The sequence below is a fragment of the Mesitornis unicolor genome, unplaced genomic scaffold (assembly GCF_000695765.1).
Source record: "Mesitornis unicolor isolate BGI_N332 unplaced genomic scaffold, ASM69576v1 scaffold6622, whole genome shotgun sequence".
NCBI lineage: Eukaryota > Metazoa > Chordata > Aves > Mesitornithiformes > Mesitornithidae > Mesitornis > Mesitornis unicolor.
Genome location: NW_010169750.1, coordinates 42,198 through 64,331, shown reverse-complemented (window position 1 = coordinate 64,331; position 22,134 = coordinate 42,198). Strand labels below are relative to the sequence as shown.

The window sequence follows — 22,134 nt, the reverse complement described above, 5'->3', positions numbered from 1 at the left end:
AACTGCTGACACCCAGACAGGCAGCCCCAAGGCGGGGCCATTGGGATTTATTTAGTTCAGTGCTGCAGATGATGTCTTTAGTGCCACAAACTGCCCTGTAGACAAGTCCTAATCGTCTGGGGGGGCGATTATGTTCAGTTTTTCCTCCCCACATCCCCCAGACATAATTCAGATCCAAACTGGAGAGACAGGCAGGTATACAAGAGGGGACCCCGGCACTGCACAGTCCCCCTGAAGCCATGTACAGGAGCAGCTTCCTCCGCGAGGTGCGCAAGGAGAAGTACGAGCGGTCAGACGCCTACGATGAGCTGCGAGGCTCCCCTGAATTTGACAGTTTGGCCCAAGCCCGGGGCCTGGAGAACCTGCAGGAGCTCAACGAGCGTTTTGCCAGCTACATCAACCGGGCACGTGTGCTGGAGCAGCGCAACACCATCCTGCGCAAGCAGCTGGAGACCTTCCAGCGGATGGACGAGCTGGTGGGCTTGGATGAAGCCTTTGCTGGGCAGATTGAGTTCAACCGCCAGCGAATGCGGGAGCTGGCATCTGACCGAGCCAAGCTGGAGCGAGAGGAGAAGGACGCCCAGCGCATGCTTGATGAATACCGTAACAAGTAAGGCTTGTGAACAGAAGAAGATAGTTATTATTGTTACTGTAGTTAATCTTTGTAGTAAGGATGGATTTGGTGTCACTGGCTGCATGGGTGATGCATTTCCATCTGTATCAGACTTGTAGCCAGAGATGGCATGTAAGCCCGTAGTGAAAAGTAAGATACTAGGACTTAGGGAGCTCCAGCTCTGCATTTCACAGTCTCATTGCTACTAGCCTATTCAGGTGCACTGAGAGTTGATGCTGGAATTGGTCAGACGTCCATGATGCCCTGGCTTGGTGCCAGTGAGTAATAAGTATCTGATTAGGCAGTTTTGTGTACAAATATTTATGAGCAGGAAATTCAGCATGAGCCAATGCTGTAATTTAGCTGTTGACACTGATACTTGTTCGTATGTGAGATTTTGAGTAGACTCTAAGTTTAACCAAAATTATGTTAAGCTCTTAAATGTCTAGCTGCGTAGTAGTTAAAAATATGTGCAAACTATATAGAAATATGCAGTGCTATGATATAGCTGGGCATAATGCAATATCTGTGTGAGGAGTATTGCAGGCAGGGAAGAGCCAGTGCACTGAAATACACACTTCTCTCTTTGATTTCAATAATTTGCAAGAAAAATTGGCAAGAAAAAAATAGCTTGTACTGACAAACTTTTAATGGATTCCTGCATCCACCTGAGCAGTTTGTGGATTAAATGCCTGTATAGTTCCCTAGAAGCAAGATTAGTGATCTCACACAAAGGTAATTTACTTTTTATTAGTAGGGGAGGAATAATACAGGACACTGAAAATCCTGGGAGAAAATCAGCCAGAGAAGGGGGCTGTACTTCTTGAAAGAGAGACTTAGGACTTGTTGCAGAGGTAGTTAGTGACTCGTTAGACAAAAATAGATGGTGCCTTGTCATATAATCCTGGGATGTTCATTCAGCAGCTGTAAACAAAAGTAAAAAGGAGACTGGCTATATCCAAGCCAACAATGTTGCAATTTAAAAATAAAGATACGCAGGGCTATTGCAATGGAAGGGCAGTGACTGCTTTTTAACAAAATTGCCCTCAGTTTACATCAAGAAGTGAACTTTGGTTTGGTTTTGTTTTTGTTGTTGTTTGTTTGTTTTGTTTTGTTTTGTTTTTTCTTTTGGGAGGTGCTGAATTTGGCCTGAAGACAGACATGGAAGTTTCTATAGAGTCTGAAAAATATTGGCTGAGTTTTGAGTTGCAGGCATTAAAACAAGGCCAATGCACTGACACGGTGTACTCTGCCTTCTCACCCTGTTTCTGGCTCAAAGTCATCCTGGTGGCTATGATTTCAGCTACTTAAACTTATAAATAAATCTCTCTAAACAAAATATGAAGACAATAATCTTCTGTGATGTGTTAGGGTCTTGCCACGCATTCCCGTGGTGAAGACCTGCTGTCCTACCTGAGGGGCTGCGCTCAGTTGACAGTGAGTTTCTTGCTTCATATTTAAACATAACACATCTACTTTAATCCACTAGGATTAACAGAATCTCTTTGAGTGGAGCATTGTGTACCGATTAATTGACAAATACCTTTGTCCTTTGCTAATGCAAACAATTTTAGCTCTTGCAACACATTCTTTTACTCACATTCACAATTTGGGAAATAGATTTATATCTATTAGTAAAGTTTTTAAAGCTACATTTATATAAGTAGACCTTTTAAAGCAACATTTAAACACATAAAGGCCTGGGAATACCAGATCTGCACAATCAAATGTGCGGGAACCATTGAAAAGTAGATCTTATGATAAATTTTATTTTTATATCCTTTATAACCACATTCATAACTTTTCACATCAACATGAATAATTCAGACGTTGTATCAGTGGAGGATTCTTTCTTTTAAAGTTGCAAAAAAGGCATTGCTAGAAATTGTTTGGATGCATCTCATAGAAAGACTAATTATGCTAATTTTATTGAGCATCATTATTGTAGCAATATTGCATCTGGCTGTGGGAAAGGACTATATTTCTATCTTCACACTATTAGGAAAGATGCTGAAACCCTGATTTTAGTGCCTTTGACTGAACAGGATTAATTAACTTCAGAAATTAAAAGTCTTGCTTAATTGATTATTTAATTTAAAATTCATTCACTGCTAATCTTGTGGGTTTTGCATGCAATATGATTCCCTGGAAGTCAGGAGACACAGAAATAGACAGTGTTCTCCAGGCTGTGTCATGTGGTGATGTTCAGACAAGCTGACACCCTTTGAGGCCACACTGAAGGCCTGACACCAGGAAGAGAATACAAGAACAAGTATGAAAACTCAATAGCTGGGATTTGGGGAGCAGTATGAATGCTGTAGCTAGTGACCATTGACAAAGCTGTCTTCAAGCTCTGTCCACAGCGGTTTTGTCAGTGGTGCTGCTGCTTCTTCTCTGGTGATAGGGAGAGATTGATCCTACTCCAGCTGCAGGTCAGAAGGTCCTGCCTGCTCTCGACCCCCTCCTCAGACTGCCAAAATATTTCCCTGTGGCTGTCGAACAATCAATGGCAGTTTTTTGATAGCACAGGTAGCAATCTGTTCATAAATCAGCAGAGCAGAGCCCCCTCAGGGCTCAATCTAGCTTTCAGTGTATATAATACAAGCATTATTGGCCTGTCTGTCATCCTTGTAGGATAGCATCAAAGGACCAGCATTTTGCAGTTTGTGCCCTCTTCAGCACCCAAATGTCTGCTGCCTGTATTTAGAAAAGGCTAGCAAAGTGCCTTTGAAACTGAAAAGAAGAAAAGCAGTGGAAAAGTTTAGCTTTGGCTTGTGGTAAGCCAAGAGGCTTCATATATTGCTGGACAAGTTCAGTAGTGTTCAACAGAGAGGCAGCATTTATCTTTCTATTAAAATTTCTGTTAAAGCACAGGCTTGACACCAAACTGAGTATCTGGCCATTGAGCATTGCAAGGATGTATAGTGACTGTTTTCTCTTTGAAGGAGAGTCAGCCCTTGCACTGCAGCAGAGGCAAGGTCTGAATAAAAAGTGACTTTCCCTGGCCCCATCTTTGAAGAGCAAGGACAGCCTATCTGTTAGCTGAGGATGGGAAAAGCGATTTACAGCACTGCTAGAGCCATTCTCCCAGGTGAACAACCAAGCCCAGCAGGATACTTTCCTCCTGCATGCTCCATGCTTTCAGCAGTGCCTTGAGTTGTAGAGGGGCTCAGGGGGCTTAACAAATAGCTGCTAAAACTGTTAGTTCCCCAACAGATTGCTACTAACTGAAGAGAGGTGAGGTAGCAGGAACCTTGAAAGCTCTGATCTGCTTTGTTTGAACCTAGCAGGACCTTCTGCTCCATTTTTTTTCTGCTATGCAAAAACCTATTAATATTTTTTTTTTTCCTAAACAGTCCAAAACAGGTTTGTTGCAGCCCTAAAGCTATATGAGCCCTAAAGCTATATGACTATATGAGAAGGGTGGTTTTCTTTTTAAAAAAAGCAAATTAACCTCATGGCTCTTAAGGTCCAGGAAGAACTGATCAGCAACCATCTAAGAAAAGCCTGACCACTTTTTAACATGTCCAGCTAATTACTTGAACATTGAAATCAGGTTTGAAGCATTACAGGGCTGCAATTTGTCAGCCATTGCACTTACATGGAGACATTTCAACACACACAGAGGCATCATGAGGTCTCTGAAGCATTTCTAAGAGGTCCTTTTCCCTTTTGCACTGAGCTTCTGGAGTAGACTGAACCTCATGTAAAAGCAAACCTTCTTCAAAGAATAATCACACAATACTAAGTCAAGGCTGCCAGGCAGATTTATGGCTGTGTGACAACAGCAGGTATTTGGGTTGTTTGAGAGGGAAGGAAAATATAGGTGAATATTTCAGTCATTGAAAGTCATTTTGAGTGAGGGCCTTGGTAGGTTTGAGCACATCTAAATGACATTGCAGCTGAGATTTAGACCCTGACTATTAATATTTCAGAGACTTTTACAGGGTTCATGTTTGTGTTGATGCAAATTGCCTGTACTGTGAGTGAAGGACATTCACCACCAGAGTTGACTTGTCTCCAGCCATGAGGGTTTCTTGTATAAATGAAGAAAATGGCAGCTTTTTATATCCCTATATCTCTATTATTAAAGGGAATGCAAAGCGATAAACAGGGACTGTATTTATGTACTCTGGCACTGATAGCAGATGGAGTTTGATGAGCCAGCTGTTCAGTACTGATGACAAAGTCTCATTGCTTTGTACTATAAGATGCTTCTGTCTGTGTTTGTTTGTTTGTTTAATGGAGTCTCATTAAACCACATCTCCTGTTAAACATTTTATATAGAGTTTATTTAGGGAAAGGAATAAACAGCAATAATCATCAATTAGGACTTTTTGTTCTCTAGAGCTGAACAGATTTTCTAGAAGATAATTGTGTCTAACATAGAAATACAGAGCCCTAATTCTTAAAGAATGTGTGTCATTTCCTCAAATCAAAGATAAACACAATATACATCCGTTGTTCACTCAGTGCAGGAACATGCACATTATGTACTTGTGGACATTTTATAAATGCATAAGAATAGTTGGCTAAATGCAGTCCTTACTAAGAGTTACATATGATTTTGACCAAGCTAAAGTATGAATTGCTATTAAAGAGTACATAAAGCTTGGTTTATTAAAGCATCCTAATACAACATTATTCATACACAATCAGTATATGAAATTGCGACCTTTGTGTTTAATGTGTCTGTCATGAAAATGCTTATTAAACAGCATGTACAATGTAATTAAATGCTAATGTGCCAATATAGCAAATACGCACATAGTAACCACTGATGAATGTCTGTCAATGTTGCCCAATGCCAATCAATATACTTTTATTGTAAATATTCTTGGGCTTTCTCTGAAAAAGCAATAGCAGATGTGTAGCATTCCATTGTCTTCTGCTACATAAGTTTGGGACAAAAAGTTAGTCAGTTCTGAAATTACTCTCAGCATCTGGGATTAAAAAAATTAAAAATTAATGGTAATGCATAAATAAATCTTTTGGGCCCTTTCAAGATTCATATCCTGCTTTAGTGTGAAGCATACATGATAGTGCAGACAACACTGCAGTTTGCAGAAGAATAAACCATTGAACTTCATCTCCTTTGTTCTATTTGCAGGTACAAAAATGAACGTGAATATCAGCAGAGGCTGAAAGAAACCCTTGAACGCCTTAATAAGGTAAGCCTAGAAAAGTGGAAAGTGAAAGGCTTTTATAATTTTTTTCCTTTGGTTTCATTCGCTACAGTAAGCTGAGGGAAGATAAAATGTCAGAGTAAGACATTTCTTGTCATTATGCACTGACAAATAGCTCTCCTTCCCCTTCATTCCCCCACCTCTAAGTGTCATGCCAATGGCTGAGGCTTGACTTGCGTGTATGCACCATGTAGTGCCCTGCTCTGTACAGTTCTGCTGATTTTGGTCATGCAGGACATGCCATCCATAGCCCACAGCCTCAGCTGTGCTCAGTACTTCATTAATTTTTCAGTAAGACCCAGGACTAGGAGGATCTACTGCATAACACTCACTTATTTTGGGACCTGGCGCCTTCACATCCAATGTGAACTTTGCAAATTCACCCTTGCAGAAGATCTGGCCCATGTTTAGGTGCTTTTAATAACTCTTTTGAACTCTTTTAATACTGTGGTTTTTTAGTCAGAAGACGTTTCTCTCTGAGTGAATTGGCATTTACACACAGAGTTAGGAAAAGCCATTTGTTAGTCATATTGTGCAGCCAATACACATATCTAAGAGTCTAGAATATGACCAGAGAAAATATACTTGTTGCTAAATACATTCGTCTCCCCTGTTTAATACAGCTACTGTATTAAAGTAGATTTAGAACTGATATCATGGCATGAGAAAATGCTGATTGTGTCCAAGTCTTGATGTCTGGTGGGTCTCAAATCTCCTCAGTTCCTTGCAGGATATGGTCAGCCCTTCCCAGGAGAGATCCTTAACTTCCCATTAGGTTTCCAAATCAAAGAGAAGCCATAAACCCCTCTGATTCATCCTTTTTTGCTACTAGCTTTCATCTGAGTGACGATAGTTGTACTATATATTTCCTCAGTTCTACCTTTTTACAGCTTATCCTTCATCTTCTATATTGGACTACAGTTACAGGTGGATTAAACACAGATTTTTTAATTTCCCAGCTACAAATGGCAGAAGCTGTTTTGCTTGAGCACTGTCATATCTATGATATGCATGATATTAAAAAAATGTGCTTTTCAGCGTTTCTATCTCCAATGACCTCTAGATACCCTGCATCAGTGCTATTTTTCAGTGTGCTAGCAGGGCTCTTGGACACCCTGCAAGCTCTTTAAAAAAATATTGGTGGAGGCAAATGTTTTGTAAGGGGTAGCTGAAGCTGGTGGCTGTGTCTTCACAGTTCCTCTCACTCAATCTGTGACTAAAGAAACATGAATTGATTCCACAACCACAGGCACAGCTGACAAGATCTTGAGCCGCAGGGGGTGTTTTTATCACAGGCTGTGTCTGGGTTGCCACTGGCTGCCCTGGTTGCATCAGCTTCTTGTGTTAGGGCACTAAATGGTGAAGGGAACATAGCTGATATTCTGTACAGTGCCCAAGGCATAGCCTGAAACCTGCATATGCAGATGTAAACTTGTTCCCTTTCTGACAGATGGAGAATCAGTTTGAAAATCAGCAAGCAGTGGTTCTGGAGAGATCTGAGGGGCTTCTCTTCTATGGTAAATGAAAACACTGCTTCAGCACATGGATCTACATTCTGGAATCAGTACCAAAAGCAGAATGGTTTTTTGGAAGTTGAGTGAATACCAAATATTGCAAAGTTCGGAAGAAAATGTGTAGGCACTGCAATGTTCTGATACACAGCAGCAACATAGCTAGTCTATGTGAAAGCAGGGAATAAAATCAAAAGTATCTTTCCCCTTTGTAGGAACATTTGGAAAGCCAAATGTGGATTTGCTTATCGGTATTATCCAGGGGCCTGGGAGCACTTTTTTAGCTCCCCCAAAACCCTCCCAACATGGTAATTGTCCTGCTGATCTTCCTTTCAATAGGAAGGCAAGGGAGTGCAGAAAAGCCATGGGCATTCCTCATGACTGGCCTCGAATGTGCTGGTCTGGATGTGTCTGAATCAGCTGTTGTCTCACAAAGTGGAGAGACCGCTGGAGAGGTCAATGGCTGGGAGGCTCAGCTGCATAATGGGACAGCTAACATCTACACATTTTTGGAATGGCACATGCTGTACATGTGTAAAAAGAAACATTCCCGTCTACCAATCATGTGCTGCACCCAGAGATTTCAGTCTTTTGTTTGCAGCCTGTGGTCCACTCACCAAGACATATTTACAGCAAGTAATGGCATGCAGGTAGTTTTAAAGGTATACCCTTAATTCCTTGCTGTTTTTTTTTACACCTTCAGTTAAATGCAGAAATCAAGACTTTCTTGAGGCAAATTTCAAACTGACAGAGGAATTTAAAAGTTTTGTAGAGTTGCAAGAAAGATTCAGCTAACAACTTGCAAAATACTTTCTCAAAAGCAATTATTTTACAGTATTAGTTAATGATAAACCTAACCAAGAAGATTTACATTAAGTAGAAGAATAAAGCTGTTCCCTTCACACTTATGTATTTGTAATATATATTGATAAATTCCATGGAAATTATTCTATGTTCAAGGGCTTGTATTAAATAATATAACACAGGAAATATCTAAATCTGACCTTTGTACAGGAATGGATTTAAATACCAGTGCCACTCATACCTATGTAGTTTGAGACAATGATAGTCATACAGCTTGTACTCTGAATTAATTGGATATTATGGCCTTTTGTCCTTGCAAATCCCAATGTATTAGAAACTTCTGCAGCACACTGCTGTTTTCTGGACTTGCTCATCTGTCATTTTTATTTCCAGAAGTGGCTCCAAACCTGACAAAGATTTGTGATATTTGAGAACACACCAAAAGGAGTGAAAATACTTTGGACCATCCTGTTTTGTTTTGTTTTGTTTTTTTTTTAATAAGGAATTATTCACTGGGAATATTAAAAGGGTGTCAGGATACCTCAGGTCCTGTTATAAACACTGGAGAAATCAATGTCTTCACCTGTTGATGTCATCTGTTTAAGATTTATGCACCATTGCAAGCTTTTAGTGTCAAAGACAGGTATTTCATAGTGTCTATTGCTTAAGCCCCAGCATTCATAAAGTATATGGTAAAAATATTTCAACAGTGCCAGTGCCAGACTGCATCACAAATTATATTTGTGCAGAAAACTAGCATGTACAATGGGAGAACGTGATGAATAAGGTGCTTATTGTTTGTTAGTTTCATAATACTTCCGTTTCTTCCAGTAGGCTTTAATTCTCCATGCAGCCTGCTACACATGTACACATACATAGTCACATTATGGCTATGCTATCCATACATACCATGCATACCTATGCACATACCATGTGTCTTTACCTTGCAGGAAGCTGATGAAGCACTACTGTGCAACCTGCAGCTGCAGATCGAATCCCAGTTCCTGCAGGATGACATTAATGCTACAAAGGACAGATACAAGAAGGTAACCGGCTGAATTTAGCATTTTCTTAGATCTTCGTTCTAGAGACATATGTGAAGGTTTGCTTTTCTCCTTGATCTGTTCCAGTGACAAATTAAAGCAAAACCTTCTTGTCTTTTGTGGATATAGCACTATATATTTTCAGTAGACACAATAGCTACAGTTGGGAGGTCAATTCCAGCAGCTGGATGGCTGCAAGCATCCAAGCTGACTCCTTCGGAGTCCATTGTCTACACCTGTAGCAATGACTTGAATTTGTTGACCTGTTACCATGATTCAACCCAACATGCTGGTCAAGCTGCCTTCTATTTCATGCTAAGAAGCTATTGTTTTAATGAGAGAGGGATTCCCAATTTTCTGGGCCAGAGTATTCCAGCTAATTAGCAGAAGTATGCCTGTGGCCGTATGATTACACTGCAGCTGATTGACACATAAGGGCCCTTTCTACTTCCTGGGAGAGCTGTGATGCTTGAGATCAGGCCACTGTCCCATCTTTGCTGCTTTTGAAAGCAGAGGCTCACTTTTTCAGACCACATGTAAAGGTGTTTGTGGTTCTCATTTTGAAAATCTCTCATGAAATTGGAAATCATGAAACCTTTATTTAAGACTATGAGCTATATTATCACTTAGCCAAATGCCTGTAATGTACCCTGAGCATGATGAAACTGTTAGCACACATACACTGAAAATTAGGCCTAAAAACACATGCAAAAAAGAAGTCTGAACATGACCTGGACTTTTATATGCTGAAAGAAGTAAATATCTAGGAATAAGCCCCAGAGATGGAGCACATTGAAGGGAGCAACTTGCTATGTCATTTTCTGATGAAAGCTTTTTGACTTCATCACAGAACCTTATGGAAATCCAGACCTACGTCAGTGTTTTGCAGCAGATCATCCAGACAACCCCTCGTGTGTCCCCTATAACCACTGGCATATGTGAGGCAAGTATTGCTGTCAGTAGATATACGCTGCTCTAAGTAACAAATAGACAATATTTACTCCTAAAGCATCCCAAATCCTGTAACTCCCACAGCAAGGTTAGATGAAAACTGCAACAACTCTGAGTAAGTACTGAATAGTAAATATAAGTGAAAAAACTAACTGTAACTTTGGCAAACTGAATTAATAAAGAGAAAGGAGGTTGCATTAATAAGATGCACTCCAGAATATGTTTTAGCCCCCAAAAAAGCTAGTTCAAAGGTAGTTGTACTTGTGCTTCCTATCTGAGGAGGAGCTGTCAGGATATGTAAGTAGTTACAGAGAGAGTAAATCTTATCCTGAAGGGGTGTGATATGGTGAAAATTTGTAAATGAACCAAATTGTTACAGACTCCTGTCTGGCTATACCAAGAACGTTTATTACTTGGAGAAAGATATGAACAGCTACATCTACAGGACCTAATTACAACGCAAGCTATACTTCTACAGTCCCACCATCTGACATATTTTTTTATTAAAGCCATGCCACAGGGATTTACTTGAAATTCAAACCCCATCTTTTTATTTGTCTTTTTCCATTTTCTATTTGTCTTTACAGTTTATTTCCAGTAGTAGGATTTCTTTTGGCTCTTTTTAAAAGAGTGAAACAAGCTTTCCTGTACACATGCTCTTTTCTTCCAACCAGGAAAAACTGATAGCAGAGAGAAGGATCCCTGTTCTGCAGAGCCAGCTGGAGGAATACAAGAGCATCCTCTGCCAGCTACAGGCACAAAAATACAAACTGCAGACAGAGGTACTGCCATAACTAGCCATAAACATAATTATAATGCTCATGAACTCTGCTCTTTTTATGGCCACATGGTCTTTAACAAGGTCTTGTTTACTTAGAGACTTGGACATGTGTTTTCAATTTAGTTTTCCACCTTCTTCTTCAGTGGTTTCATTCCCTTTCTCTCGGTAGCCCAAATCATCAGTTTTAGATGCCTGCAGGTTTCATAGCCACATGAAACTGTCCTTGCCTATTGGTGTAGATGATGGAAGAGGTTTTTTACTTTGCAACTGGATTTTGCAGGAAGTCATAGATGGAAAAGTCACACAAGGCTGGTCTTGCTTCTTTCTTTCTTACTGATCTCAGGTTGGAAATTTGTGCCAAGAAAAATGATGAGGAACCTTCAGGGCTCTGCCTAGTCTACATCACATAAGTGCCACACCAATGCTGAGCTTGCTGTGAGAAAGGCTGGACAGACTTGATAATCAAAGTTATCCTTGTTTTCCTTTGAAACAGATGTCAAGCTATGTTTGGCATCCTGCGTTCATCTCTGTCACTACTAAGCACCAAGTCAAAACCTCTCCTGTGCTTAAGACACTACCCAGCACCTGCTTTTTTGTCAGTTCTTGATTTGCAGAAAATGACTGGCCAAGACTTTCACTCATTGCTTCTGCCCATCTCCCAGCCAAACCTGCTGTAAATAAACCTTCCTCCTCTAGCCAGTGCCTCTGAGCAAGTATGCAGTGCAGGGATAAGGATGACAGGAGATGAAGGAGCAGCTAAAGGCTACAGTGAATAGAAACCAGACCTGGATAATTGCCAATAGCAGGTCTGCCTCTGCACAGTTGAATGTTTCTTAGTGGGTAGGTGTGGAGAACGACCACCTTATGATCCCCAAATGTGGCTTCCCTTGTGCCTCAAATTGTCCATCCATGGAGGTGGAAATGATATAGTTGTGTTAAACACCTTTTGGTGGGATTTTGGATTCCTCTGGACAGCCATACCAGCAGCTCTTAACTTCCTGAGCATAACTTCTCTTACTAGGGCACTCAGGGACAGTGTCAAGTCTTTTCCTTGGTCTCTTTCTCATGTCTGATGCTTTGGTGGAAAGGGCACATGTGCTCTGGGAAGGGCAAGAATCAATATAGTGATAAGTGAGACAATGAATCAATAGAAAAAAAAAAGGGGAGGAAAAAAAAACCTGCTGCCAGATGGAGAGAGGCACTCTTTGAGGGATTAATCATGCTGCTTTCAAAATTAGGCCTTCACGTCCCATTTAGAAAAAAATTTATTAATCTATTCATTTTCATGCCTTGAGTTTAAAAGAGTGACATAACTGTATGAGTAGAGGTTGATGACATGGTTGCTTGTGACTGTGAAGGCTGAAGTCGATTACTGAGGTATCCTGTAGCTTATTTGCTTTGCTTTGCTGTTTCTGGACCTCATAATCATGCTGCAGAGAGGTTATCAACCCCATCTCATGAGCACTAAACAATAAAGAGGTCTGTGGAACCTGTTGATCCACTGGTACACTGCAGTGTAACCAAACTAATACTAAGAGACTTAGCTCCTAAATTTAGACTCTTAAAAGGTTTTTGAAAAATCCTGCCTGTTACATAGCAATAAATCAATTATTAATGACTCCATTAGTCAGTTATTACCTCATTAGCTTTTTGTGAGTTGAACTCTTTAAAAGCTGTTTGAAAAGGAAAAAAAAATCCCAAGTGATAAAGGAAATAGAATAAATAGCCAAAAATAGCTGAAGAAAGTGAGAGCTGAATTACCCTGCCAGACATCCCACCTCTAAGTCTCGCCTCTTGTTTTTACAAGGGACTCATCACCATCTACTCGTTCATGCACACTCCAGTGACTGGTGTTGGGGCCTTACTGCACAGCAGTCATTTTTAACACTAAAGTAAAAACCCCAACGAATTAAATTCAAAAGAGAAGCTTTTTATAAAGGAAAAAAAAGCACCCTTCCTTAACCCTCAGTGGTGCTGAGTCTGTGGACCTCAGAGAAGGAAGAACAATTATTGCCTGGTCATATCTTCCCAGTTCAGCACATTTGTTCTCCTTGTAAGACTGCCTGCTCTGCCAAGGCTCTTCACAGTGAGCTGCAGGTCATGCAGCAAGACATCAGCCAGTCTCACACACAGCTGTTCCCCTGATTTGTGCTTATTCCATCATGCTTGTTGCAGAGCAGAAACCTTGGGATAGCTTGGGATGGGCAAGGGGGAAGTTACTGGTTTTGAATAACTAAATAAATGCAGTGAAACTGCTGCTGCGTTTAAGCAGTACAGCCTCACACCATGAGAAAACATGTCTTGCCTTTAATTACTGTTGAAATATGGGGATGCAGAATGCTTCACCAATTTTGTTTGCTAGACAACCATGCTGGAGCAAGCGATTAAAAACACCCAGGAGAGTTACGACGATGAAATTCAGCTTTACAATGAGCAGATTGAAAACCTTAGGAAAGGGATAGAGGAGGCAGAGAGGACCTTGGAGAAGTACACAACTGACTGCCGTCAGCTGGTGATTTACCAGCAGTCCCTGGAGAGCGAGCTGGAACGGTATAAACGTATCATCGAGAACGAGGACAGTCGGTAAGGCTGGATTTCTGGACTGTCAGGGGCAAGTGATCTCTTTCATCTCCTTTGAAAAAATTATACTTAAGGGCATTTGATCCACCCAAAGCTATGGCCATTTCATACCTTTCATTGGTAGATATCCAGGGATAGGAATCTAATTAGATGCAAAATCTGGTCAAGCTTCTGCCAAGAAAAGGGTCAGAGTCATTCTGTGCTTTGTGGGTAGACTATAAGAAATTTGCAAGGTTTTGGGTTGTGTTTAAGCCTATGCAGGAGCACTGGCTCCCTCTAATGTCGACCATCAGCCTCACATGAGAAAAGAAGCTGGGTTTTCACAGCAGTGCCCGGTGCTGCCTGCACAGGCAGATGCAGCAGGGCCAGACCTCTGAGTGCCCAAACCACTGCTCTGAGTCGTTCAGAAAATGCAGGGGAAGGACATTCACAGCAATCAATCTCACATGGGGGGAACAGATATTTCATCAATTTGCAGCATTTTGGACACTGTGTTCTGGTTAGGAGTAGCTAATCAGGGTAATTCTCAGGGCCAAAAATCAAAATGTGCATCTCTTGCATATATATCTACACATATCCACCCTACAGGCCAAAATAGTCTCACAAATTCTGGCAGTGCAGCCTGGAAAGGCCACAGATATACTAACTGATTTGCATATAGGCCAGCCTCTCTGTTTTAATTTTTAGCCCTTGATACTCATGACTTTTCCAATATTTTCCAAGAAAGATGGCTCAGTTTTCTTCTTGCCCTTCTGAAGTCAAGCATATGACATTATAATGGCTACCAAATTTCATTTTTACTGGTCAGCATGTATAGATCTGGCTGGCCTCTGGTAGGTGTGGACTGACTTTTTGCCCATCCAAAATCTTTTAATCTTCAAAGTGTTGTGCTAAATTATAAACCTGTTGCTATGGGTTTTAATTACTGGTGTGCTAGATCTAATGGAGCATCCCCTGTCCATTTCCTGCTGGTGGAAACCAGCATAACTCCTGTGAAGGTACTGTGGCTATGTTGAATTTCCCTAGTCAAGAAATAGGCTGCCATAGTGTCTTTGACTCCTCAGCACAGAGAAATACATTCCTTTAACCTCCGTGCTTCATTTTGCACACTTTCACTTGCTTTTGATGGCAATGAGGAGGAGAGGTTTGACCAATGTGTGTCTTCTCTGGCAGGTTAAACTCTGCTATAGCAGGAACGCCAGTCACACTCTTCACCCAGATCTACAGACCTGTCCAGCCTCAAGCTTCAAGGGGAAGAGGTAAATCTGTAACATATCTTCCTGTGCTTGTCAAGAGCAGCATCATTGTATTTTAAGCTGATTTTCCATTTGTCTTCCAGCTGTGACAGTCTGACTCCAGGCTTGCTATGTAAATACAGTGATTTCAGCTTACCTCAGCTGGCTTTGGGACAAGCTGTTGAAGGTCAAAACCACAAGCAGAAGAGTTTTTTTGCTAATTTCTGCAGTTTAGTACTCAGGCCAATTAATAGAGCAAAGTCAAAAGGCACCTGAAACTATGGAAAGAGCTGGGGTTTTTGTGCAGAGCTGACTTGTTTTGGAGTCATTGGCCCATGCTTTAGACACAAACTCACAGAACGGTAGGGGTTGGAAGTAACCTCTGAATATCATCTAGTCCAACCAGCCCGCTAAAGCAGGACCACCTAGAGAAGTTCACACAAGAACATGTCCAGGTGGGTTTTGAATGTCTCCAGAGAAGGAGGCTCCACAACCTCTCTGGGCAGCCTGTTCCAGTGCTCTGTCACCCTCACAGTAAAGAAGTTTTTCCTTATGTTTAGGTTGAACTTCTTGTGTTCCAGTTTGTGACCACTGGCCCTTGTCCTATTTCTGAGTACAACCAAGAAGAGTTTGGTCCCATCCTCCTGACACCCATCCTTTTGATTTTATAAGCATTAATGAGATCCATTTTCAATCTCCTCTTCTCCAGGCTAGATAGACCCAGCTCTCTCAGCCTTTCCTCATATGAGAGATGCTCCAGTCCACTCATCCTCCTAGTGGCTCTACGCTCGATTCTCTCTAGCAGTTCCTTGTCCTTCTTGAAGTGGGGAGCCCAGAATTGGACACAGTATTCCAGATGTGGCCTCACCAGGACAGAGTAGAGGGAAAGGAGAACCTCACGCAATCTACTGGCCACACTCTTCTTAATGCACCCCAGGATGCCATTGACCTTCTTGACTGTGAGGGCACATTGCTGGCTCATGGTCATCCTGCTGTCCACCGGGACTCCCAAGTCCCTTTCCCCTGAGGTGCTTTCCAGTAAGTCAGCCCCCATCCTGTACTGATACATGGGGTTGTTCCTCCCCAGATGCAGTACTCTACACTTACCCTTGTTGAATTTCATTAAGTTTCTCCCTGCACAACTCTCCAACCTGTGCAAGTCACACTGAATGGCAGCACAGCCTTCTGGTGTGTCAGCCACTCCTCTCAGCTTTGTATTGTCAGCAAATTTGCTGAGGGTACACTCTGTCCCATTGTCCAGGTCATTAATGAATATATTGAACAGGGCTGGCCCCTAAGGAACACCACTAGACATGGGCCTCCAACTAGACTTTGCGTCACTGACCACAACGCTCCAAGTTCTGCCCTTCAGCCAGTTCCCAATCCACTTCACTATCCAATTGTCCAATCCACACTTCTTAAGTTTGGCTGTGAGGATGTCATGGGAGATGGTGTCGAAAGCCTTGCTGAAGTCAAGGCAGACCACATCCACTGCTCTCCCCTCATCAATCCATCCATTTGTGCCATTGTAAAAGGCTATCAAATTGGTCAAGTCAATTGGTTTAGTCACATACAAAGAGCATTAGGCCATGTTGAGTGGGAGAGGACACTTTTTTGCACCTGTTTACGTGCCATGGCCTGATTTCCTCTGAATCGTGTTTCCTCCATGTTTTATGTTTTCTTTTTAGAATTAGGATGCTTGTGACCTAGTGACAAGGAAATGGCCAGGACTGAACTATAGTGAGGCTTCTCTTAGCAAAGAGGGGAGTTGTTTTACAGAAAGATGCTGTAGGTATTAACACCTGGGATGACCTACTATAGCTTAAATCAAAAGTTCACTGGGGTTTTACTAGTAACAAACTGCCTTGAGAATGGAGGCAAACTGTCAAATGAGGGGGTTTTTTGGAGTGCAGCTGTAATATTTCTAACTGCTCTTTGAACCACACTAGTTTTATATGGAATGGGTCCATAATGCCTGAAGCCAAATCCTCAGCAGCTGTAAATAACTACTGTCCTGCAAAGTGTTGTTTTAAACTTGCTAAGAATTCAGCCCATCTCTAACACCTGCAAGGCAAACAGGGCATTTTAGGTGCATTACCGTACCTGTGACATGGGACAAAACAGCTGCCTGTGGAAAAGCATATTCATATCTGTTTGTCTCCTTGTTCCCGCAATTCCCACTACCAATCCCTGCCTCTCCTGCTCTAGCTGTTCATGCTGTGGAAATCAGTAGCCTCTCCATGCTCCTACTACTGCTGCTGTGGTGTCATGGGGTCTGTGGTTACTGACTGCCAAGGAGATTAGAAACACAGTCTGTGGGCAGGGAGTCCCTCTGCACAGGTCTAGAGCTCAATGTCAGTGTTGGAGTGATGCCAGTGTTCCTCAGCACTGTGCCCCTGGCTGGGCAGCTGCATAGCTTTGTGCCCACTAGCTGCTCATTGATCTCTCCTGACACACCTCTCTGCCCATACCCAAAACTACTTTGGAAGGAGGTGCCTGGCTTACTCTTAGCACTCCCCAGGACAAATGGCCACTTGCCCAAGAGGGCCCATGCAAAAGAAGAGGCTGTGTAATGCACTGCTGGAAGCTGTGCTCACATTTGCTGCTACATTCAGCTCTTGACCTATAGTGGGAGAGGCAGCTCTAGCATTTGCAGCAGATGTGTTCAGCATCGTTTGCTTTGTTTTGATTTTTTTCCCTAGATATCACCCAGGCCATGCAAGACATTGCCAGTGTAAAGCCCAGACAAAAAGCTCTGACAAAGAAAATTGCCAGGAAAAAGGAGCTGATGTCTAAAGACATAACTGATGGTCTCCCGCCTGAAAGAATGTATGAAAAAACCCTGGAAGGTTTTGACCAAGATCAGCTGGAGTTTAGGCATGAAGGCTCAGTCACATGTGAACCTGAGCAGGAAGGATTGGAACTTGATGAAAAAGCAGTGGGTCCAGAGGACGTACCTGATGGAGCCCAGATAAGTAAAGCCTTCAATAAATTATGTAACATTGTGAGGGAGAAAATAAGAGTCTACAAGAGACCAGAGCCTAAACCTGATGCCCTTCCCAAAGGGCGTTATGTGCTGGTAACAGGGGAGGAAAGGTATGAAGAACCTTGTATCTTGGCCCCCTGCATCCCAGCTGGGGGAGAGATCACAGTTTCCACCAGCAATGGGAAGGTGATGAACGGCGGTGAAGTGGAGGCCATACGTGAGCTGCCAGAATCTGCTGAACTACCAGAAAAAGAGAAAGGAGATACCTGTGAAAGGAGGGAAGAGTTTGAAGTCCAAGAGAAGGAGGAGGAGAAAGAAGAGATGCTTGAATGGGGTAGAAAAACAAGAGGAAAAATCAAGCAAATCACAAAGTATCCAGATGTTTCTGAGCCTGAGTCAGCTCCTTCCCCTGGCCTGATAAGCCCAACTGAGCCAGGACTTCTTCGAGAGACAGAATATGAACGAGAAGATAAGCAGGGCCTTTTGTTCAGGGAAGCAGGCTTGCCTGGTGCCATGAGCTATGAGAAGGTGGAGGTGGTGGAGTCCATTGAGAAGTTTTCAGACAACAGAATTCAGACTTACGAAGAGACAGCAATGATTGTGGAGACAATGATAGAGAAGACAAGCAAGAAGAAACCAGGTGACAAAGGCTCTTAAGCGATACATACCCTCTTGATAGTCAACTTGTCTGCCATAGTTATTAAATGATTGGGTTTTTTTTCCTGACCGAATGATACAGTAGTGAGATTTTTTTGCTGTTTGATATGGAACAGATTCATACCTTGATGGCAATTCTATCTGATGTATGCTCACCTTTGATGCAATGATCATTAAAGCACTCCAGGGCAACAAGTAATTGGCACATCCTATGCAATTGATTTTCATGATTAGGACAAGTTGAAAGTAATTATTATTACAGAGCTGCCTGGCTTTCCACAGTATCTGGGACAAATTTGCATATTCCTCTACTGCTCCTATAGCTGCCATATGATTCCCCATCTCTCAAAAAGCTGCAAATGTTGTGACATCTGGTTCATTTAATAAAATCTTTGCCTTCTACCGAAGATACCCACTGCGGGTTTGTGTTGCCTTTACAGTTGACTAATAGTCCCTGCTGATAAACTGGGTGTGCAGGAGTTCTAAGTAATCTATTCCAAATCTCTCTCATTTACAGTCTTTCAGTAGAGATGCCTGGCAGACCTCTCTTTTTTTTGAATCTAACAACAAACTCTCTGTATTTGAAATCAACTTTTACTGTGTATCTTCTCAGAATAAAACTCAAAATTCCACCCAAGTGGGGGATAACCCTTATAAAAGATACTAACGGCATTATTTGTCCTTCACCAACACAACTAAAGTATTTACGAATGTCAACAAGGTTTTGAGCAGACTGCAGCCAACTCAAAAGACTGGGTGTTTTGGTATTTTCTTGTTAAGCATTTCCTTGGACTTTAGAAATTTACAGAGCTTAATATCACCATGTGATCCTGCCAGAGTCCAGTCACCTGCAGTCCTATGGAACTCCATTGGGTTGCTGGAACAAGAAGTGCCTTCACATGTCCCCATATCTGGGGAAGCAAAAAACACCACTTATACAACAGCCTCTTGCATATTTTTTTTTAAATAGGAAAATAATCCTGAAATCCTTCACTTGTGTATGTACAAATACTGAGCACTATTTAAAGTGCTGATCCATCATTTAGGCCTCAGCTTGACTTCAGGCATACACATAATCCCAGTGAAGTGAGGTCCACAGTGAAGTGCTTTACTAGGCTGGGCTCTACACATTCCTTCTTCTGATCTTCCCAGTTCTCTGAGTTTACATGTTAGCTTTTGGCATTGTTGCACCTTTTTTTTTCTCACCGATTACTCCTGTCAGCTGCAAAGGAGGGGCTAAATGGAATTGGAGCTGACGAGCCTGAGCTTTGTGACTACCTTCTCATATGACTCTAGATTTTCCTGCAAGATTGTGTCGGGTTGTTGGGGTTTCTTTGTGTGTAGTTTGGGTTTTTTTTTTCCATTAGTGAGTTCCAATGCATTTATAGTACCTAATCTGACTACCATGTCTCGTAAAGTGGCACCTTCTTCTGTGAAACAGGAAAAGATGACCCACAGTCACATTTTTTAATTCGGAGTTTTTTTTGGTTGTTTTGTTTGTTTGTTGTTGTTGTTGTTTATTGAAATACTGTAGGAGTTTATGCCAGACGTGGGTTACTAGGGTGTGTCCTGCTTTGCAGTTTAATTTATTAACACTGTAAATAGCCACAGAGAATGAATTTACCAATGCACATGCAGGCTGCACTCTGGCGAGCTGGGAACTGCTCAGAATAACTGCTGGTGAAAGCAGGTTTCAACTACTGTGAGGGAGAAAAAAAGAAACCTGCAGCAATAGGAAATCTGTTTAATAATTCTGTCATAAAACAGGGTGTAAACAGATTCAGGCAGTACCTAGACAGAACTGGGTATTCCCCCTCTTCCACTCAACCTATCTGATTTCAGTGCCATACAGAGAACTTAATGCTCAGACTACAAAAAGCCTGAGTCAATGGCAAGGAAGCAACACTTCAGGAAAGACTTGGTTAGAAGTATAATCTGTGAATATCCACAGCATCATCTATTTTGTGCTGTAATGTCACCACTCTCTGGTTTTCTGATGCTTCTTGCTTATAGAGCTGCACAGCATAAAAAATTCACTCCTGAAGCAGGTTTGGTAGCATGTGTAACTGAAGAAGTCATATACTGCATTGCATAAGCAGCAACTTGAGGTGCAAGACTTAAAACCAAGCTAGTGCTGAGCTGCACCACAGATACCAACATCCACAGAAGTCAAGGACCATGAGGAACTACGGCCTAAATTCTGCTGTAATCTCTGACCTGCCTTCCACAAACATGGTAGCTGCCCAGTAAGGTTGCAGATGACAGGCATCCTTCTGTAACTTCGTACAAAAATTATATAGAAAAACACTAGTATTCTATTGTTCATAGTGACAGTGCTGAAAGGTACAGTAAAACCCATGATTTATGCACTAACCTCTGCTTCAAAAGAAGATTCTCAAATGCAGGTTCTTAAGGAAACATTTAAAATACTAATGCTAAAGTGTAATGGTGAAATACTTGCAAGCATCTATTCAGCAGAGCCTGGGATGAGACCTCAGTTATTACAGGCATATTCTCACCTTGGTGGCAATCAGAACTAGATCAGGAAGTTCCCTGCCATCTTTTACTGCTGCAGGCATGGTAAGAATTTATAAAATGAAATGTACCCTGTGCCATGGGAACATGTGAGCTAAAAAGTATCCAAAAGTGTGGGTGGAAAGTAAGGAGGAAAAAGGAAACAGGTTTGGGGTTGGGTTTTTTTTTGTGGATCAAAGTGCTCCAAACAGCAGAGAAAAAAAAACAACCTGTTGCAGCATTTCCTTGGAACCAGAACTGCTTATGAGATGCAGTGCAAAAATATCACTGTCTCTTCCTGGGTGTTCCCTTCCCCACCGAGGGCAGCAGCTTGGCACCCACATCGCTGCGCACCTCTGCAGAGCTGCCCTTGGAGCCAGTCGGTTTGAACGACGTCGGTAATGCTCAAGGCTCTTCCTAGTCTTCAGCCTCAATCTTCTATGTCCCACCATATCATGGCATTAACATAAAACCTGGTATCCTCAAAAGATCATCTAGTCCAGTCTCTCTGCCAGAGCAGGAACACCTAGATGAGGTTACACAGGAAGGCGTCCAGGCGGGTTTTGAATGTCTCCAGAGAAGGAGACTCCACAACCTCTCTGGGCAGCCTGTTCCAGTGCTTTGTTACCCTCACTGAGAAGTTTCTTCTCAAATTTAAGTGGAACCTCCTGTGTTCCAGTTTGTGTCCGTTAGCCCTTGTCTTATCATTGTTTGTCGGGACACAAAGTTCCATATCAGTGTAAAAAGTAGTGGCGTAGGAAGTCATCCCACAAACAGTCAGCATATTACCTCCCATATACCCTAAGCAATGATGATAGGACCTGCCAGTTTACAACAGCTCTTTATTTTACTCAGATTATAAAACATCATCTCAGGGCTCTGGTTAAACAGTGTTCGCCTATTTCAAATAATGAGCTTGATACTGCTCTTTATTATAAATACTAACAAATTAACTTTAATTTCCATCAGAAATACCATAAAAACATAGTCTAACTGAACATATTTTTCAGCGATTCCCTCATGCAAAAAATCCTGAAGAATCTGAGGCAGACCTCTATATTGTATATACACTTAGCTTTATATATATCAAAGATCACAATTTCTGTATATCACTCATTGTGATTTTTCACTTAATAAATTATGTCAGCATTATGAAAATATAAACAACCATCTAGTTATTTTGCTGCTTTGTAAGAGATTTAATGATTGAACAGAGAATTGCAAAATTACATGAATGCAATGGAAAGTCATGTACACATTCATTTAAGATTTC

The 22,134-nt window shown here is 41.7% G+C and overlaps 1 protein-coding gene across 1 annotated transcript; it reads left to right on the top strand.

Moving 5' to 3' along the window:
• The first annotated feature begins 15 nt into the window (after positions 1 to 15).
• BFSP1 (beaded filament structural protein 1, filensin) lies at positions 16 to 18,750 on the top strand. The gene is made up of 8 exons (XM_010179453.1): positions 16 to 610; positions 5,724 to 5,784; positions 9,065 to 9,160; positions 10,008 to 10,100; positions 10,783 to 10,890; positions 13,252 to 13,472; positions 14,643 to 14,728; positions 17,407 to 18,750. The coding sequence occupies exons 1-8, from the start codon at positions 240 to 242 to the stop codon at positions 18,345 to 18,347; spliced, it is 1,977 nt and encodes a 658-aa protein (XP_010177755.1). The 5' UTR covers positions 16 to 239; the 3' UTR covers positions 18,348 to 18,750.
• Positions 18,751 to 22,134: the final 3,384 nt, after the last annotated feature.